Consider the following 19119-nt stretch of genomic DNA (forward strand, 5'->3'; position numbering starts at 1 on the left):
GACTGGTTGGCTTCTAGATGTCATTTTATCTAAATGGCTCCACTCCAGTTAGAATACTGTTGGCCAAATTCTGCTCCGTTACTCCTGATTTGGGGGTAGCACTTTGGGGGTAGTTACTGGGCCCCGTGAGTGCAGAGAAAATCCTACCTCCAGAAGGATCGGTGGGTAAAGCACTTTTAGAAAGAAAAATAGGTGATTTTTTTTTTTCAGTGCTTGGGGTTGCAGCCTTGACAGAGACAGTGCAAGATACTGTTATGGGGTTCAGTGTGCAGTCCAGACCACTGAGGGAGGGGTTGTATCACCACTTGCCCTGCAACCCTGGGGGTTTTACAATGCTTTGCCGCTGTAGCTCACAGCCTGGGGTGCTCACAACCAGTCTACAAGCATGCAGGCCATATCCTGAAGAGCTAAACAGCCCTGGTTCAGCAGGTGTCACCCCAGCGGCCAGTCTATAACCCACTCTGGCTTCCACCAGCCTCAGTTACAACCAGCAATAGACCTTTGTTGTCTTTGCCTGAGGACTGGACTGGTCAGAGAATCCAATACATGTTCCTTTGTCTAAGGCAGACCTGTTTACCAACTGCCCCAGACATACCTGGTTTAAACGCACTTTAGTCATAATTCCAACATATATCCATAACGCTGAATACACGCTGCACACATACATCATGCAAGACTATGAATGGTCAGTGAGTTATTAGTTTTCAAATGATACCTCACAATGTATATTTTATACAAACATTCTTGCGATAGGGTGGGAATACAGGGATGCTTATGGTCACACCTGCCCCTTTACAAAGCTGTAGGAGGGTTGGACCCTGGCTGACCCAGAGGCGGCGGGGCAGAGCCCTCTTTCCTGGACAGGGCATCTGCCACCATATTTGTTTTCCCCTTTATATAGAAGAAACCTGTTTTGCCAGGACATAATATCAGACAATATCCATCATTTCAGCTACTGGGTTTTTTACAAACACTTCACTGTGATGTTAATGACCAGCGTGGTGGTAGATTTAAAACGATATATTACATGTCACTTTTAAAATAAATATCCTGATACCAGTGCGTGAGCTGTGATGAGCGTGTCAGGCATGATGAGTTGCTGACAAAGAGCAGTGAACCGCAAATGGGCCTCTGGGTCACGGACGCCTCCCGGTGTCACGCTCCCCAGTGCTCGGAGTCGGAAGATTAGAATTCTGCTGACAAAAAATTCACCATCAGCTCCACCTCCCGCAAATAAAAAAACCTCCAGTTTTTGCCAGTTCCACTTCAGATTCTTTCCTTACCCAAGCAAAAAGGCAGCTGTAAACTTCATCCCACAGGATAAAGTTGGGAATTAGCTAGCAAGTAAAAAGAAAAGGTATGACTCCCTTTTCTTGTTCTTTTTCCTGTTGTTTTAAATTGTGTGTAGCCCGTCAGCCCAAGGCTGCCTCTAACTTGCTTTGGGGCCTCATTCAGGCCACAAAGCATCAGACACACCGGGGTGTTTTCCAATTGCCTTTGCAGTGAGATAATAGTTACATTTTTTGCCATACACATAGGAAAATATAATTGTCCAATTATGCTGAGAACCACAGCATGTAGGGACATGCACCAAACTTATTCGTATGTAGCCAGGTGTTCTATCTCGTATATATGCCAATTAAACTGGGTTATGTTACTCAGACAGCTTTATAAAACCAACATTTTTGTGCATAGAAAACCTTGTGGGGGGGAATAAACAAGAATTCTACTGAAATCTCTCTTTTGCTTGGCAATGCAGGATATTTAATTCAGAATATGCACTTGCAGGGAATGCCTCTAATAACTGATGGCACCTTTGTCCTGAGAAGTTTCTAGTGAATGATTATGCAGGCACGAGGCATACAGCGAACAGGCTAAGATGGTTTGGGGTAGTGTCAGAAATATAAGATTTTGGTTACCAGGAGCACTGTCTATTGGCTGCTATTGTTAGTTTTTCATTAGACGAATGAGAAATGTGCTCCGTGTTATACAGACCAATGAACGGCATAGATGCAGGGGACTGGGAGTCACGACTCCTGAGATCTGACCCCAGTGTGTTACTGACTTGCTATGCCCCTTTGGGCAATCCACTCAACTGTTCTGTGCCCCAGTTTCCTCCTCTGTCATAATGGATATAATCATACTGCCAAGTACCATATATACTCGTTCATAAGCCGAATTTTTTTAGTAAAAAAGGGAAGCACCAGAGAAGGGTGTCGGCTTATGAACGGGTATAGAGAGGGAGAGGTGGGACACAGCCCCTCCCCCCAACAGAGGGAGCAAGGAGAGGCAGCACAGGCAGCAGAGCCAGAAGGAAAGAAGTGGGGCCAGAGTCTCTCCGCTTCTGGCCACACTGCTCTCCCCCGAGCCTCCGAAGCAGCTGCAGCTGTTCCACTCAGCCCTGCCCCCCAGAGCAGGCTGTGGCCGTGCCGCCCCGCCCGCTGGAGCACACTGCGGCTGTGCCGCCCGGCCCAGCCCACTGGAACACGCTGCGGCTCGCCGCCTGGTCTGGCCCACCGAGCAGGCCGCGGCCATGCTGCCCAGCCTGCCGGAGCAGCTCCAGCCAGGCCAGAGACATCCTCCCCTGGCCCTCCCCACATAAGGTGGGATGGGATGGGATGGGATGGGGAGAGTTTGGGGATCCCGGGCTAGGGGTGGAGTCATGTGGAGGGTGGTCACAGGGGTTACTTCCCTGACTCCCAGCTTCTCCCCTGCCAAAAATTTCCCCACCAGTTGCTGTCCCGGCCCGTCAGGGTAAGCAGCTAGCGCGCTGGGACAATTTGTTTACTTAGGTTTACCTCCGTGCCTGCGGACGTGAGGTAAACAAACCATCTCCGCCCACCAGCGGCTTATCCTGATGGCCCGGGAGCCAAAGTTTGCTGACCCCTGAATTATAGGGTCGGCTTATGAACAGGTCCTAAAAAATTTCCATTTCCAGCCGGAGCACAGGTGCAGGGGGACCGGCTGGGGAGGGGGAGGGAGTGGGCGGGAGAGAGAGAGAAGGGGGCGGCCAGGGCTACGGCAGGGGCGCTGCCACGCGGCCCCTCCTGCTGCGCCGCCTCCTGCCGCCTGCCGCGAGAGCTCCGCTCTGGTTGGCGGGGAGGGAAGGAAGAGGACTGCCCTGCAGGGTGCTCTGGTTCTCCACACCGCCGCCCCCTACAGGACGGCCGGAGCGGAACAAGAACAAAACAAAAAAAAGCGGCCGTGCCGCCCTAGGATTGGGCAGAATGCCGCCTCGAACAATCTGCCGCCCCAAGCACCAGCTTGGTCAGCTGGTGCCTGGAGCCGGCCCTGGTTGAGGCTCACCCGTGAAGAACAATGGGACATGTTCTGATCTCCTTATGTTGAGTAGCCCTTACTCCTCAGATGGCTCCATTGACTGTGGGTCTGAAATCTGATAGGGGCCCCTTGTGGAATAAGGTGCTATTCAACATGAGTAAAGGTGATCTGTCCTTGAGAGATCCTTGGTTGGAGAGTGTAGTGCGTCATTGTTAGGTGTTAGTGTTCTCCTAGGCATCAGCTGCTCTTTGGATACTCTTCTAGTTCAGATGTTAGCTTTGTTAGTCAGGAAAGACAATTTGAAATGTGAGGGCTCTGGTGAGGCCAAATCTTTACCTGCAAACTGGTCGCTGCATCCTTGGACAGTAAAACGCTAATGAACTTGGTGGTGTACACCACTGCCCTCTGCTGGATGGAATCAGAACTGTTCAACTGTGCTACAGGCTCTGTAGTGCAAACAGGTGGCGGAGATTCTCTGTTAGCTCAGTGCTAGGGGAAGGATCTGAATTCTGTTCCCTCTACGGCCACCGTGCATAGCACAGTGACAGTTGCGAAGTCCGAAGTGGAAACAGATTACAGTATGAGATGAGAACCCTATTTTGTCTGGTTGCTGACCTGGACTGTGTTTTAAGGCTTCTTTGTTAAATGAATCCCTTTTCTTCATAGGCCCACCTCCTCTTGTCATTTATGCTGGGGGAGATCACGGGTAGCTAATGGAGTTACATCTGATATCCTATACTTTTAATGAAGTTGCGCCTGTATAAAATGCTGTGAGAGGAGAATCAGGCCCATAAAGTGAACTGGGATGGGACAAATCCTGAATGTCAGAGTAGACAGTATTGTTACCCACATCTTAACTGCTGAACCACAGGGCTCCTCAGCTGGTCTCTGCCCCAGACATAAATAAGGCACTTTGCAGGTGGTTATGCACAGACGCCTTTGCAGGGGGGTTATATGGGAAGGAAAAAGCTTAAGAATTAGCCAAGAATCTCCATGGTCCTAGTGAAAATCACTCTCTGACCAGTTCACAGTTCAGGCTGCTACTTTAGGGGAATGAAAATCTGGATGGGAGATCTGTAATGAGATTATGACGTTAGGAAGAAATGTAATTAAGTGGCTGAAGAGGAGCTATAGTAGAAGGGGAAAGAGAGAGTTTGTTGTCTAATGGCTACAGCACAAGGCTTGAGTAAAGAGACCTGAGTTCAAATCCTAGCTCTGTCTTTAAATCTCCCTAGGCTTGGTCCTGCATCCTCTGGGGTTGGAGTTTTGCTGTTGACTTCAACGGGTGCAAGACTGGACCCTCTGTCCCCCAGTTTCTCCATCTGTAAAGTGGGGATAATGTTACTTATCTCTCTCGTATGGGGTGATGGAACGTGCTTTGAGATCCTGGGGCAAAGATGCCATAGAAGGGCATCCTTTCCTAGCGGAGTGGTGAAGATGCAGGTAGTTGGGGAGCCGCTGTTCGTCTCTTGTTACTGAGTTTTTGAATTTATGTCTTGTATCTCCAAGCAAATGGATGTAGTAAAATAAAACAAGACTAGTAGCACTAATAAAATTAGCAAATAGGTTGCCACGAAGAGACATCAAAGCAAATCCTCCAGATGGGCTGAGGAGATAAGCAAGTCATGTGGCATCAGAGGTGGGACTGAAAGACAGTGTAACAAATGGTGGATGAATAAATTAGAATGAACCTAATAAAGACAGGCTTGTTAGGTCTCGTGGCCGTTCCTTCATCCGCAGTATTTTTGCACATAATCTAAGAACGCCATTGCCCTTCGTTACGTTTGCATTAATTACGAGGATCCCCTTTTGCTTCGAGTCAGTGCTGAGATGGATTCCATCCTTATCAGTCTACCCCGGCGCTGCATTTGCGTAACTGAGTGGCACGATACGAAACAGAATGGGAATGTGAGTGACAATGTGGCTGCCTAATTAATAATAATTCAGACTGAAATATTTCATCTGCACCAGTTGATTTTAATGTTGATGGTTATTTTAAAAGGAATTGCCTCGTTCAAGGGGAACCAATGTAAAATGTGGGGGCTCTCTCTCTCTCTCTCTTTGCTTGTGACTATGCAGGTATTCTTGGTAGGCTTGCTGCTACTGGAGCCAGGACAGGGTTGCAGGTTACCGAGGGAGTAATTTATGCCACAATAACCATGGGTACCGCATGTTTTCAAAGCCTGAACTTCTGGCATTGTCTTTCTATTTATTGTCATTGTAGCAGAGAGGATCACCTGCCCAAACTATCCATTTTGTTACCACCGGCATTCCTCCCTTACAAGCATGGATGGATCACCACCACCATTTGGCACATTGTCATCCCGGATGGATGCATTTCCATTCAGGAGAGCGGGGGTAGGGGTGGGGGAGATGTTCAGAAGTTCGCAATCACTTTTTGCCAATCAATGGTTCATCCCATATAGAAGGAGTTTTTATCAGAGTACATCTGAATGGCGCTGCTTTTTATAGATGAAGATGTTGCAACCAGTGAAGGGGCTGATCATTAGCTGGTGTAAAATAGGCATAGTTCTCTGGAAGTGGAGCCATGCCAATTTACAATAGCTGAGGATCTGTTCCAAAGTCTTCTAGGAGGTAAGCTGTAGAGTGGCCTGTCTGCAGGAAATAATACAGTCGTCGGCTTTTGAAAGCTGAACTACCTGATCGGTTAATGGTGGGCCATTAACACGATACCCGTGGGCATTCAGTGAATTTTGAAGTGGATGGTCTCCTTTTGAGACATTAGCTTAATTAGTGTTGCTTTGCACTAATCACCTGTTGGAGCTATCGTTTAACACTTAATTGGGAGAGATTTTGGGAGCAATATTGTAACATTGCTGTGGCTTCTGAAAGTTACTTTTATTTTAAAAATGAATACACCTACCTTCCTGGATAATGCTTCAAGGAATCACAGTAAAGTGTTTTAACTATTTTCCTCTCAAAAATGTCTACAATGTTAAGGTAACCCTGCACTTGAGTGGACATTTGACTAAGTCTTGATCAGAGCAGCATAATGAGATCAGTATCTTAATTCTGTTCAGTAGGGATGAACATGCACGAATTAAACACGAGGTGCACAAATCTTGGGGTACGCCTCTGATAGATCTATGTGAACTCCACTAATAATAATGGGTGGCTGGCAGATTACATCTGTATCATGAACACCTAGGTCTTGTTGCAAATCTCATGGAAGTTGCTGGGGAGTCTTTCTATAGACTTCAATGGACTTTGCACCAATGACCAGCCATCTTCACCTTCTGAAAACCTTCATGACCTACGTACATCAGAGCTGGGTAGCACTATACATCGTGGGTGTAATTTTCAAACGTGGTTAGCATTGGCCTCTGCTCTCATTTGAATGGTAACATTCCCCTTGACTTCAGTGGGAACAGAGTTAAGCCAACGCTGAGCGTTCTTGAAATCCCATTCCTTATTAAGAATGTAATGGACAGTTACATACTGTTCTTGACTGAACATAAAAACAATCACTATTATTTAAGGCTGTAGTTTATTACTAATTCTTACTGCCACCACTCAACATCGCTTCACTGGTGCCAACGCTCAGATGTATGTCTTGCCATACATTCTAGGTTGAGTCGATATAGCCGTTGGCCCAGAAAGGGAACCATAGAATAACATACAATGAATCATTGCTTGTTGCATGGCCTTGCAGAGTTTGTTTTTACATACAGGAGGCAGGGGCTGACTTGGAAGGAACTGGACATAGCTTGCAATCACATTGCAGGTTTGGAAATTTTGGCTTCTAGTTGGGTATATAAAATATATAATTGGAAAAATACAACCAACATCTGCTAGCGCATCTGAGGAAAGCTCTTAAATTGTAGACTCCTTTGAGTATTTGCAAAGAGAGAATCTCGGGTGCAAAACATCAAAGCAACAGTTTGGGCTAGAAGGGAAAAACGGATGCTGGGAGATCAAATTCACTAAGAAAATGGCCCTAGGAAATCTTCAACAGAGAAAAGCCCTGGGGCAGAGCCTCTGAGCTGCTTGTGACTGTGGCATGCTGTGAGGATGCTCTCACTTGCCTGATGTGAGCATGTATGAAACAAACTGGAATTACCACCCAGAAATACACTTGGTGACCAGCTTTGCCTTTTTTACAGAAGACGGAGAAGCAGTCAGCAGCTCATACGAATCCTATGATGAAGAAGAGAGCAGCAAAGGGAAGTCAGCAACCCACCAATGGCCATCCACTGAAGCCACCATTGAGCTGATGAAAGATGCCCGCATCTGTGCTTTTCTCTGGAGGAAGAAATGGCTGGGACAGTGGGCCAAACAGCTGTGTGTCATTAAGGACACTAGATTGCTGGTATGCAAACATTTGCATTTCCTCCCTCACCCCCCAAATAACCTATTTTCTCAGACTGGGAGTGGGAAATGGCTTCTCAATTCCCATATGGCAAAGAGTCTTATTTTAATTCAGATGCTTTAAGAAATATCCACTTAGCCTCCACGTGGAATTCCCCAAAGATTTCCACTCAGTAACATAACCAATAGAATACAGGCAGGTGATACCACAAGCCAAAGAGCAGGTAAAGCAGTATTGCTGTTAGTTGTTCTAGAAAACGATGTGGGGTAAAATGTTCATCGATTCCAAAGCCAAGGGACCACAATGATCATCTAGTCTGACCCGATGTATAGCACAGGCCATAGAACTTCCCCAAAATAATTCCCAGAGCAGAGCTTTCAGGAAAACACCCAGTCTTGTTCTAAAAATTGCCAGTGATGGAGAATCCACCATGACCCTTGATAAATTGTTCCAATGGTTAATTACCATCACTGTTAAAAATTTACACCTTCTTTCCAGTCTGAATTTGTCTAGCTTCAACTTTCAGCCCTTGGCTCATGTTATACTTCTGGAGGCTAGGTGGAAGAGCCCATTATCAAATATCTGTTCCCCATTTTTTCAAAAGTGCCTAAATCCCATTTTCAAAAGTGAATTAGGCACTTAGAAGCTTACCTCACATGGAAAACCAATGGCATTTAGGGACAGATTTACAAAGGAATTTAAGTGCCTAAAGAAGCAGATAGGTGCCTAGTGGGATTTTCAGACGTGCATAAGCAGGTAGGTGCCTAGTGGGATTTTCAGAAGTGCATAAGCAGGTAGGTGACCAAGTCCTATTTAAACTCAGTCGGAGTTAGGCACCCAACTCACTGAAGAATTTTAAAAATCCCACTAGGTGCATCTGTAGGCCCCTAAACACTTTTAAAAATCTGCCTCCCTAGGTGTCTAAGTCTCTTTTGAAAATGGGACTTAGGTGCTGAAGGCATGTCAGCCCTTTAGAAAATTTTACACATGGCCTAGTGGTTTGTAAGCAAGTCAGGGACTCCTTTGTTCTAATCCCGACTCCTCTGACAGCAACCTCCCATGGCTGTTATTTTACTCATAACATGTTGGTTAGACCCTGTAAAATCTCTTGAGATACAGTTTGTATGAAAGATGATGCGGTGTGTGTGTGTGTGTGTGTGTGTGTGTGTGTGTGTGTAAAACATCTGGATGCTGCAGCTGTAACTGAGTTGGGCCTTCTTTGTGTTCTCTGCAGCTATTGCAGATGTGCATGGTGCTCCACTTGTGCTGATGTTAGGAAGTGGGTTATGTTGAGTTTACATGCTTTTAATCTCTTACTTTACTTCTCTCCTTCTGCTCTCAGTGCTACAAGAGCTCCAAGGACCACACCCCTCAGCTTGATGTGAACTTGCTGGGCTGCAGTGTCATACACAAGGAAAAGCAAGTGAAGAAGAAAGAACACAAGCTGAAGATCATTCCGATGACCTCAGATGTGATTGTGCTGGGCTTGCAGAGCAAGGACCAGGCCGAGCAGTGGCTCAGAGTGAGTGGAGCTGTGTCGCTTTGCCCACCATGGTGCGATCATGTAACAAAAGACACGGGCTCTTGGGTTACAATGTCAGATTAGCTGTACCAGTGGAAAAGGGGGGCTGTTCATTCCGCTGTGCCCCTGCGGTAACTCCCTCTGGGCTCGCACTCCTGTACCCAGGGCTGGATTAACTTGGAGGCAAATTAGGCACATGGCTAGGGGCCAAATTGGTGTTGAGAGGCCAAAATCATAGGCCAGGATCCTTCGCCGCCTCCCCTTTGCCCAGCTGAAGGGGCACAGACCACCCACAGCAACGCCCTGTGCCCTGGCACTGCAACCCTAATCCTGACCCCATGGTGGTGTTTGGAGAGCACCACCCTGCAAGAGCAGCTCCTCTACCGGGGGCTGAGCCCAGTTTCCCGCTCTGGGCGTTGCCACCTGGCACCTGGGGTTGCAGCCCCATTCAAGTTTGGCCCAGCCAGCCTTCCATCATGATGGGAGAGGGTGGCTGGCGTAATCTGAGCGGGTGGCATTGCAATACGCCCTCCTCGCTTTCCCCTGAGACTGCCTCTCACCCCCCGGCTGAGAGAAGTGTATGGTTGCCCCAGTGATGGGTTAATCTGGCCCTGCTTGTATCTTGCGCCTGCCTTCTTAGCACTCCCTTGTGCTCTGCCCTGACTGAGAAACGTGGTGAATAAGTTATTCCTTGCAGTTTTCTCGCAATGAAGAAGGTAAAAGAATATAGAAGGTCCTCGGATTCATTGAGGTGAAATGGCTGTCTCTTCCATTCACCCTTCTGGAATCATTTTTGCTGGCAGGGAACCTCTCCATCTCCTCCCCTGGGTTCTCCGTGCTGGGCTCTTCACACGTCTCCATGCTCTCAAGGCTCAGCACTTCTGCTGGAAGATTGTGCATGCTGAGATGTCAGGCATGCGGGGCCGGCCATATCAGATCAGCAGTGAAAGCTCCAGCTCCCTGCACTATGGTCTGAATTTAAGGGAAGGGAGGGGAGGATACGTTGCCAGGGAAGGAAGCGTCTAAAATGATCCTTTAGGGTTGTTGAAGTTGTTGGAGACTGGGGGGGGTGTTAGTAGAGCAGAAAGAGGGGGTTAGAAAGAGATGGAGAGAGACAGAGAGTGAGTGTCAGGGGACAAGAGCAAAGAGTTTGGGTACAAGGCTACATACCGTTACTATATTCATAGGGATTCAATGCACTGCACTGGAACTTAGCTGTACAACTCCCATAGACGTTACGGTGGCTCTGCTTGGAGGCCGTACTCCATTCCGCTGTTCTTCCGACATACACTGGCCTCATTCACAGCTGCAAGCACATAGACACATGCGCCGCTTCGTTTTCATGTCCAGGGCAAGCATGCTCCCGGCAAACCCTGGCCACCTTCTGTATGTCGGAGAATGGAGAGGACCTCCCCAGCCCAACCTTTCCAGCCAGAATAAAGAAGGGCTTTCAGCAAGAGAGCATTGAACTCCCAGCTTCAGTCTAATTGATGTTTAATGGGAAATGTTGCAGAGACAGAAGAACGCTTAATGCCTCTCTCTGTAACAATGCGTGGGAACGCTTTTTCGAGAAAGTCCCAAACACAGAATAGCTAAGGACTGTACAGGAAACATGGCTGTTCATGGAAACTGCAGCAGAACAATGAACCTTTACAAAGATCAGCGATTAATTCAAAGCAGGCAGAAGAGCTCTGTTCACTCGCAGCCTTCAACACACCCACTGGACTGATACAGAGGGCCAAGTTTTGCCCTGACTTAAACTCAGTGCAGCCCCATTGAAGTCACTCGGGTCGCAACATGTCAAGTCAAGGCAGGATTTGGCCCTTAGAATTTTTGTTCATTTGAACTTTATGGGCCAGGTCCTTAGCTGGTGTCACCCCATTGAAATAAATTATGAAGAGTTACCTGATTTACACCAGCTGAAGACCTGGCTTTAGTGATTTCAGTTCCCAGGGTTTTATGCAAATTGTGTCATCTTATTTTGCTCCTAGTGCCTAGCATCCTCTGAATTTTGTTTTCCGTTTACAGTCCACATGAACCCAAAACCTCAAAGAGAAATTCTGTCTGAACGGCTTGCTCCACCTACATTCATGTCTGCACCCTACATGAGCAGGGCAGGGGTTTGACATCAAACCCTAATTTTGATTTTGCTTGCAATGGGTCCCAGGTTTTGTTCACCGTGCAGTCCGGTTTTGTTGGTTACGGAGCCTGCATTCATGATCCCTTTGACAAAGCCGGTGTAAGGTTCAGGTTTTTAACCTTAGGTGAATTTTGGCATGATGTTGAGTTTTGCTGCCTATGTTCTGCATACCTCTGAAGATGATGAGTATTGGTAATTTAACAAGTCTTTTAGCTTGCTGCTTTGTTCTCTGTGCAGGTAATCCAAGAGACCAGTGGCCTTCAGTCTGAAGGAGTGGGTGAAGGAAATCAATATGTTCCAGACTCCCACCGTCTTAGTTACCTCAAGGTACAGCTTGTATCTTTAGCAAGGTGATATTCAATGTGTAAAATGCTTTAAATCCTTCTTTTACAGCCGACTCCTTTAATAAAAAACATGCAGAGTTTACACCAGTGCAGTAACTTTATCTGGGCAGGAAGGAGACTGAGACTGATACGAATGCAACCACACTTTACTGTTGAAAGAGACATTATTGGAGCAATATTAATTTTCCTTGACATACATAGAGGGCATAAACTAACCTCTATTATTCCTGAACTGCCATTTGCCGAGTTTCTTGCTCCTTCCACTGACGTGTCTGGTGGAAACCTGTTAGTGGACGGAACGGACCACTGGTCTGACCTAGCGTGGCAGGAGCTATGTTCCTACCCTGACCCTAGTATAATGATTTACCTACATCCAAACTCTCCAAAAGTTTGGATAATTTCAGATCCAGATTCAAACGTTGAAGCCTGAGATGATCTCCAATACAAATAAATGTTGGGAGTCTTAAGAAACAGCCCCAGAGCAGCACAAAGGTGACTATCTGAGAGCTGGGGACCTGGAGATTCTCCAGTATTAGACCATCACAGTAGCACAATAAACCCAAGTAGGTGCCCAGATACCATGGTGAGGGACACAGCATGGACAGATAGATGGAAAAAAAGAGGTGGCAATGGATCCCATCTTACTTTTAGGAAAATATTTATTAAAAATAAATAAATAAATAAATAAAAAGGCTTGGCCTACAATTTAAAGGGGAAAGGACTCTAACTAAATGCCTGACAGGAGTGGATTGGCCTCCAAAGTACACAATATAGGCTAGATCCTCACCTAGCTCCAGTGATTTCAACCGAGCTACACAGCTCCAAACCAGCCGAGGTAGGGGACCACACATTTAGAGACCTGGGTTTGCAAATGTGCCTGGGTTGCGACATAGGACACATGTGACTTTTCATGCTTCCTTCTGTGATGCCCACACTTTGTTCCCATAATTATTTCAATACTTTCCCCAAATTTCCCTTGACCAGCATAGAGACCCAGCCCATGGATTTTTTTTTTTTTTTTGGTCAACAAAGACATTCTTGGCCCATGCTTGGTGTTGTTAATGTATTGCCTTGGCCCCGTGGCGCTCACGTCTGGTCCTCGTTGACAGGCGGACTTGTCCGAGAGGCATTCTGTGGCGTCAGAGAGCGGGAGCAGCACGGACGGTCACCCGGAATCCATTGAAACAAAAGATGGTAAAAGAAACCAATGTCTGGTGTAACAGGACACCCCTTTGCTCTGTCTTCTTACCTCTCAGACTCACAGGACCACATATTTGAGTTCCCTTCACCACCACCACCACCACCATGCAACAGTCTATTTACGATACCCTCTGTGCTTTCAGACCTCTCCTCAGGACCTGAGAGCAGCAGAGCCCTCCCTTCCCCGAGGCCTTTGTGAGCCCAAGCCCACCCCATCAAGCACTTCCTTCCTGTGTCTCTTTATCCTGATGGGCTAATTGGCTCTTTAGCCCATCAGCCTGATTATCTAATGCCCTCAATCTGCTTTCCGGGTGGGGCAGGTGGAACTAATTTGCCTCCAAGTGATCGGAGAGCAGGTTCACCCCCTGCACTGGGGAGAAGTTTGCCTGGATGGGTTTATTCCAGATCACCAAGCCCGCCCATTGCACTCGCAGCAAACCCCAAACTGATCTGATGGCGGGTGAAAGCTGTAGACACATTAACTTCAATTTTTTTCAGGGACAGGTGGAAAGGAAGGATGGTCAAGTGTTTAGGGCTAGCAGTGTACTGCCCCTAGCACAATGGATTGGGATACGATTCTGTCATGGTGGTCACCACTGCTGCATCCGTCCTGACCACTCCTCCAGTGACGGGCTGGGGAGAGAGGGTCAGGGGGACTGGGAGAGAAGGGGGTTGGAGATTGGGTGAGCTGGAGGTGAGGGGTGGTCAGAGATTGGGTGAGCCAGGGTCAGAGGGGAGCAGGATGGAGGGGGAAAGAAGGCAGAGAACAGGAACTATAGCCACAAAGGACCTGGGGGGCTGAAGGGAACATAGACCAGCCCTTCCCTTCTGGGAGCTCTGCACTGGGGAGAGGGACTTTTACTGGGACAAAATCGTATCCCTGACAGCGGAGTCCTGGCCTGTGAGTGGAGCTCCTAGCGCTGCAGTTATACCAATAATAAGGATGTTAGTCTGGGACTTGAGACCTGGGTCCAGCTCTGCCAGACTTCCCGTGGTGTATAAGTGCCTCAAGAGGCAGTTAGGTACCTAGGGGATTTTCAAAAACTCCTAACTCCCATTGCAGTTAATGGGATTCAGGCACCTAGGTGCTTTTGAAAACCTCGCTTGGTGCCTATCGGCAGCTTTAGGCACCTAAATACCTTGAAAAATCTGGCCCTTAGTCTCCCTGGGCCTTGGAGTTTTATAGCCGAGCCCTGCCTCACAGGGGTGTTGAGGATAAATTCATTAAAAAAGGAAGACTGTGAGGAGCTCAGATGCTACGGTAATGGGGGCCGTAGAGCACATCCTGCATGTTGTGTACAAATTAGGGTACCTGTTGGTATGCACAGCCTGTGTTGTTTATGGGGAGGACCTAGAGTAAGGGATGCCTTTGTTTACTATTGACTCATTTTCGGCTAAGCATTCTAGACTTTAAAAAATGTGCCCGCCAGCTAGTTTGGAATGAGAATCTTGTGTGTCGCTTTAACAGCAGGTAACATGGTTTGTGTGTGTGACTCCAACGGCATGACTTACATACTGTACATTTCTCTCTGTTTGTGTTAGTCAAGAAGAAGGGTACAACTGGCCTTAAACTGAGCAACCTGATGAACCTTGGGAGAAAAAAATCCAACTCATTGGAGAGTCCAGAGAGGACACTAGAAACTTCCAGTAAGCGTCCGGAAGGATGTTACCATGAAACAGACCCCACAATTTTGTATTTTCAGCCTAGCACCCTAAAGAGAATTGTGCTCACAAGAGCAGGTAGCAGCATGAAGGATGAGTTGCCAGTCAGCCATCAGCCCCTGGAAACATCAGAGATAGACGTAGAAGGCCTCTGTGCTTCCGTCCCCAGAAAGCAACATAAGACATAGGGTTCCTGAACGCTCAACAGGGAGAGGTTGGTGTGGGATTTAAAGCTTTGGGTGAACAGGGCTCCATAGTTTTGCATAAGCTTTGACTAAGGGCAGGTCTACACGGAAAGCTTACATCGGCATAGCTATGTCTCTTGGGTGTGAAAAAATCTACAGCCCCCGAGTAACGTACTTAGCTGACCTACTCTGCTGTAGACAGTGCCAGGTTGATGGAATAATTCTTCTGTTGACCTAGCTACCACCTCTCGGGGAGGTATATTAACTACGGCAACAGGAGAACCCGTCCTGTCGCTGTAGTGAGTGTCTACGCTGAAGCGCTGCAGCCTAAGCATCCACAGTTTGTTTGCCACTCTGAACCTAACTTGAATTCTGAAGGTAAAAGTGTGACCAGTTTTCCACCCATATCACAGCAAAATTTGGCTCCAAACCTTTACAGTTAACCTATGTGTAGCGAGCCCTCGCCTTTTAAACCAGCAACCAGACGTGTCTCTGTTGATATACTGGCCCAATGGAGGCTTCAAACGTGCGTGTGATTCCCAAACCCAGGTCCCAATGTGGTAGAAGATGTTACTAAGCCAGCATGTGCTTGCTTGCAGGTTACCTGAACATACTAGTGAACAGCCAGTGGAGATCCCGATGGTGTCACATCAAAAATGGTCACCTCCATTTCTACCAGGACAAGAATAGAAGTAAATCTGCACAGCAACCTCTGAGTCTGGTGGGCTGTGAAATTATTCCAGACCCCACCCCTGACCATCTCTATTCTTTCCGTATTCTGCACAGTGGGGAAGAACTAGCCAAATTAGAGGTATGGCGGTCTATGTTTCTCATAGGAAATTATCGGGATATATCCGCTAAGTGGCCATAAAAATTCCTACTGCTCTGCGGGGTGAACTCAGCTGAGTAACATTCTCAGAAGTACCTCTCTTTAGCCGCAGATAAAATGTTAAGTCTCCAGGACTGCTGGTAACTGGAAGCAGAGACCTTCATATTATGAAGAACACTAATCTTAAAAGGCCAGGATCTCAGCTGGCATAAATTGGTGCAACTCCATTGACTTGCCATTCACTTACACCCGTTAGGTTCTGGCCCAGAAAGCACAAGTGAATCTACTCAGATCTGCTACTTTCACTTGCCTGTATCCTGGGCTGTTTATCTCTAATCTTAGTTTCCTCTGACATCAATATGATTAGAGTAGGAGGAGGACAATGTGAGCAATTTCCTGTGTTTTCCAGTGGGTGGAATATTTATAGCTAAACAACAGGCTTGCTTGAAATGACTGCCACAAGGTCCGAAGGTGTTTTGTTTAGCTGACCGACCGTTGTATGTCTGAGGTGCCCAGTAAATCACAGACCATATGTCTGCTGGCAGATGTAAAAGCTGAAGAGGTGTTTGAAAAGATAACAGCAGTTTGTAAATGGGGGAAACTAAACTTCATCAGAGTGTCATAGCCAAAGTCCAAGCTCACTGGCTGGTTTCCAGGTTGCACTAATTTTACTGGGATGGGAGGTGGAGGAAGAATTGAGTCCAAAATATAGATTCCACATTTTGCCTGATTTTAACAAAAATCTGCTTAATTTTAGGGCTATACAAGACCTGTTGACTTTTAACAACAGGGATCTGCGCAAACTTTATCCAGTTTTGATTGACATGAGTTCTCTGCCTCCCCTCCCCCCCCCAGTTTTGCTTTGTTTCTTTGAAATATTGGGGTTCAAGCAGCAACGCTCAGCTTGAACGCTCGGGGAGGTCTGCTGCTGTCTGAACTTACAAGACAGCATGCTGACACTGCAGTGTTTCAGGTGGACGCCATCTGAAACCAGGAGTTCCACAGGAGATGGTCTCAAGTCACAGAGTTCCTATCTGGACTGAGAACACTCCAAACAATGAACTGTGGCTCAAGCTGTTGGTGAACATCGAGGGTTTCAGTGCGTCTCATTACAAAGACATGGGTCTTATTCCAAAGCCTGATCTGGATTGGGGTTCAGATTTCAAACCTCCCTCCCAGGCACTCAGAAAGTGGTCAGTGGATGTTTGGACACAGGGTTTTGATTCGGACCCATAAATCAGCCCGAGTTCTTTTGAAACTTGTCCTGTTCAGAGACCCTGCAGATTTCATTATTCAAGTTATGCGCAGGTCTCCTAATACTAGCAATCTTGAAAGTCTTATCACTGCCCTCTACTGGTCAAAGAATGAAAATTCAGTCTTTCCTCTGCAAAATTGGATTGCCTGAAAGACTCCAGCAGGGGTGAGGCTATAGGCCGCTGAGATCTCCTCCACTGTAACAGGGAAAACTCAGAGCCCTGGTCTTGGCAGGGAGGTAAATGAGGAATTGCTTTTAGAAATACTCTAGTTTAAAATATAAATTTAACTATAAAGTCTACATGTGGGACCTTAATCCCATGTCAATTTGCTTAATTTCAAAGCATTGCAGTTTATTTATCCTAACAGACCCCAATAAATCTGCAATTTACCTTCCCAGCTAAAGCATATTAAGCATCTTGGAAACTGCTGTTACAGCCATAAAAATCTGTTTCTTTGGCTCTGTTGTAGGCCAAGTCGTCTGAGGAAATGGGCCATTGGCTGGGCCTCCTCTTATCAGAGTCAGGCTCGAAAACAGACCCAGAAGAATTCACCTATGATTATGTTGATGCTGACAGGATTTCCTGCATCGTGAGTGCTGCAAAGAATTCATTCTTGTAAGTCACAGTGGCAGCACTTTTGGCTTTGAAAAATTCCTTGATCTTCTAGGCAGCTCTGTAGCTGGTGAGGGGTACCAGGTCGGAGAATGGAGTCCGGCCCTCAGCTGGTGGGTGGCTGTGTGACTAGGGTTACCATATTTAAAAAATAAAAAAAGAGGACCCTCCACGGGACCCGGCCCCGCCCCATTCCCGGCCCCGCCCCAACTCTGCCCCTTCCCGCCCCTCCCCCAAAGTCCCCGCCCTAACTCCGCCCCCTCCCCTGAGCGCCCCGCATTCCCCCTCCTCCCTCCCAGCCATGCGAAAAGGGCTGCCCGAGCGCTACCGGCTTCACAGTTTGCCGGGCAGCCTCCAGACCCTGCGCCCCCGGCCGGCGCTTCCCCAGCACAGCTGGAGCCCGGGAGGGGAAGCGCCCAGCCAGGGGCGCAGGGTCTGGAGGCTGCCCGGCAAACCGTGAAGCCAGTAGCGCTCGGGCTTCGGGCAGCTCTCATGCCTCCGGACTCTGCGCCCCCAGCCGGGCACTTCCCCTCCCGGGCTCCAGCTGCTGTGCTCCTCCTCTGACTCTTCGACTCTGTTTAAGAGCCGAGCTGCCCGAGCGCTACCGGCTTTGGGCAGCCCCTGTGCCTCTGGACCCTGCACCCCCGGAGCCCGGGAGGGGAAGTGCCTGGCCGGCGGCTCAGGGTCCGGAGGCAAGGGGGCTGCCTGAAGCCAGTAGCGCTCGGGCAGCTTGGCTTTAAACAGAGCAGAAGAGTCAAGGTAGGGAGCACAGCAGCCGCGGGAGGGGAAGTGCCCGGCCGGCGGTATTTTTCCCGGACATGTTCGGCTTCTTGGCAATTCCCCCCCGGACGGGGGTTTGATTACCAAAAAGCCGGACATGTCCGGGAAAAACCGGACGTATGGTAACCCTATGTGTGACGCATGAGGCACTTGATCTCAAAAGAAGAGCAGCAGATCACGTTTTCCTGATGCTCAGCGGCAGACACCTCGCTGGGCTCTCAGGAAGGCAGTGTGGTGCTCGCTCTCCTCCATTGTCGCTCACAAGCGGGACTGAGGCAAGGAGACTGTGGATTGCACTAAGGAGCAAATCCTACCTTGGCCACAGAGGATACCCCTGGCAGTGGAGTCAGTGTGGAGGGCAGACTCTGGAGCGCCTGGCGCATAGGGGTGGGGCTGGAGGTTCCACTGCAGCATGTAGATTCCCAGCCCTGGTGGGAACACGGGGGCGGGGACGACCTGCAGCTTTTGAAAGTATGTCGCCTTGGGATTTACAGCTTAATGCAAAGGAAGTGCTGTGAGCCCAACACCTATATCGATAACCTGCCGAAGATAAGGACCCAGGAGGAGGAACTCTATGATGATGTGGACCCGCCGGAAGGAACCATGGTATGGCTTTACAATGGCAGCAGCCTTCTGCTAGTCGGGCCACATGCTTATTCCTTTTCTCAGAGCAGCTGAAAGAATGAGAGTTGCTTTAAAGCTGTTGTGATTCCGCGGTGATGCTGATCTGCCGGCTGAATACCTTGGGGGGTGGGGTGGGGGAGTCCCTAGAGAGCACTCAGACTCTTAGGGCTTGGCTACACCTGCGAATAACAGTGCATTAAAGGAGCCCCAGGCACCCTAGCTCACTACCCGTCCACACTGACAAGGCACGTAGAGCGCTCTGACTCCATGGCTACAGCGCTGCTGGTACTCCACCTCGGTGAGTGGAATAACGTTTGCTGCGCCCCGGCTGGAGCACCACAGTGCCAGTGTGAACG

At 48.2% G+C, this 19119-nt stretch overlaps 1 protein-coding gene across 3 annotated transcripts in view; it reads left to right on the forward strand.

Moving 5' to 3' along the window:
* AFAP1L2 (actin filament associated protein 1 like 2) overlaps positions 1 to 19119 on the forward strand; it is a 117968-nt gene that overhangs the window by 88166 nt on the left and 10683 nt on the right. For 2 of the 3 annotated variants that reach the window (XM_054036029.1, XM_054036028.1), the window contains exons 6-13: positions 7404 to 7609; positions 8952 to 9131; positions 11509 to 11598; positions 12725 to 12809; positions 14358 to 14462; positions 15262 to 15473; positions 17217 to 17362; positions 18634 to 18745. In XM_054036029.1, coding sequence (XP_053892004.1) covers positions 7404 to 7609; positions 8952 to 9131; positions 11509 to 11598; positions 12725 to 12809; positions 14358 to 14462; positions 15262 to 15473; positions 17217 to 17362; positions 18634 to 18745 — 1136 coding nt within the window. The remainder of the gene's footprint in view (positions 1 to 7403; positions 7610 to 8951; positions 9132 to 11508; positions 11599 to 12724; positions 12810 to 14357; positions 14463 to 15261; positions 15474 to 17216; positions 17363 to 18633; positions 18746 to 19119) is intronic. The other variant, XM_054036027.1, reaches the window with a different exon arrangement.

Source organism: Malaclemys terrapin, chromosome 7, assembly GCF_027887155.1.
Source record: "Malaclemys terrapin pileata isolate rMalTer1 chromosome 7, rMalTer1.hap1, whole genome shotgun sequence".
NCBI lineage: Eukaryota > Metazoa > Chordata > Testudines > Emydidae > Malaclemys > Malaclemys terrapin.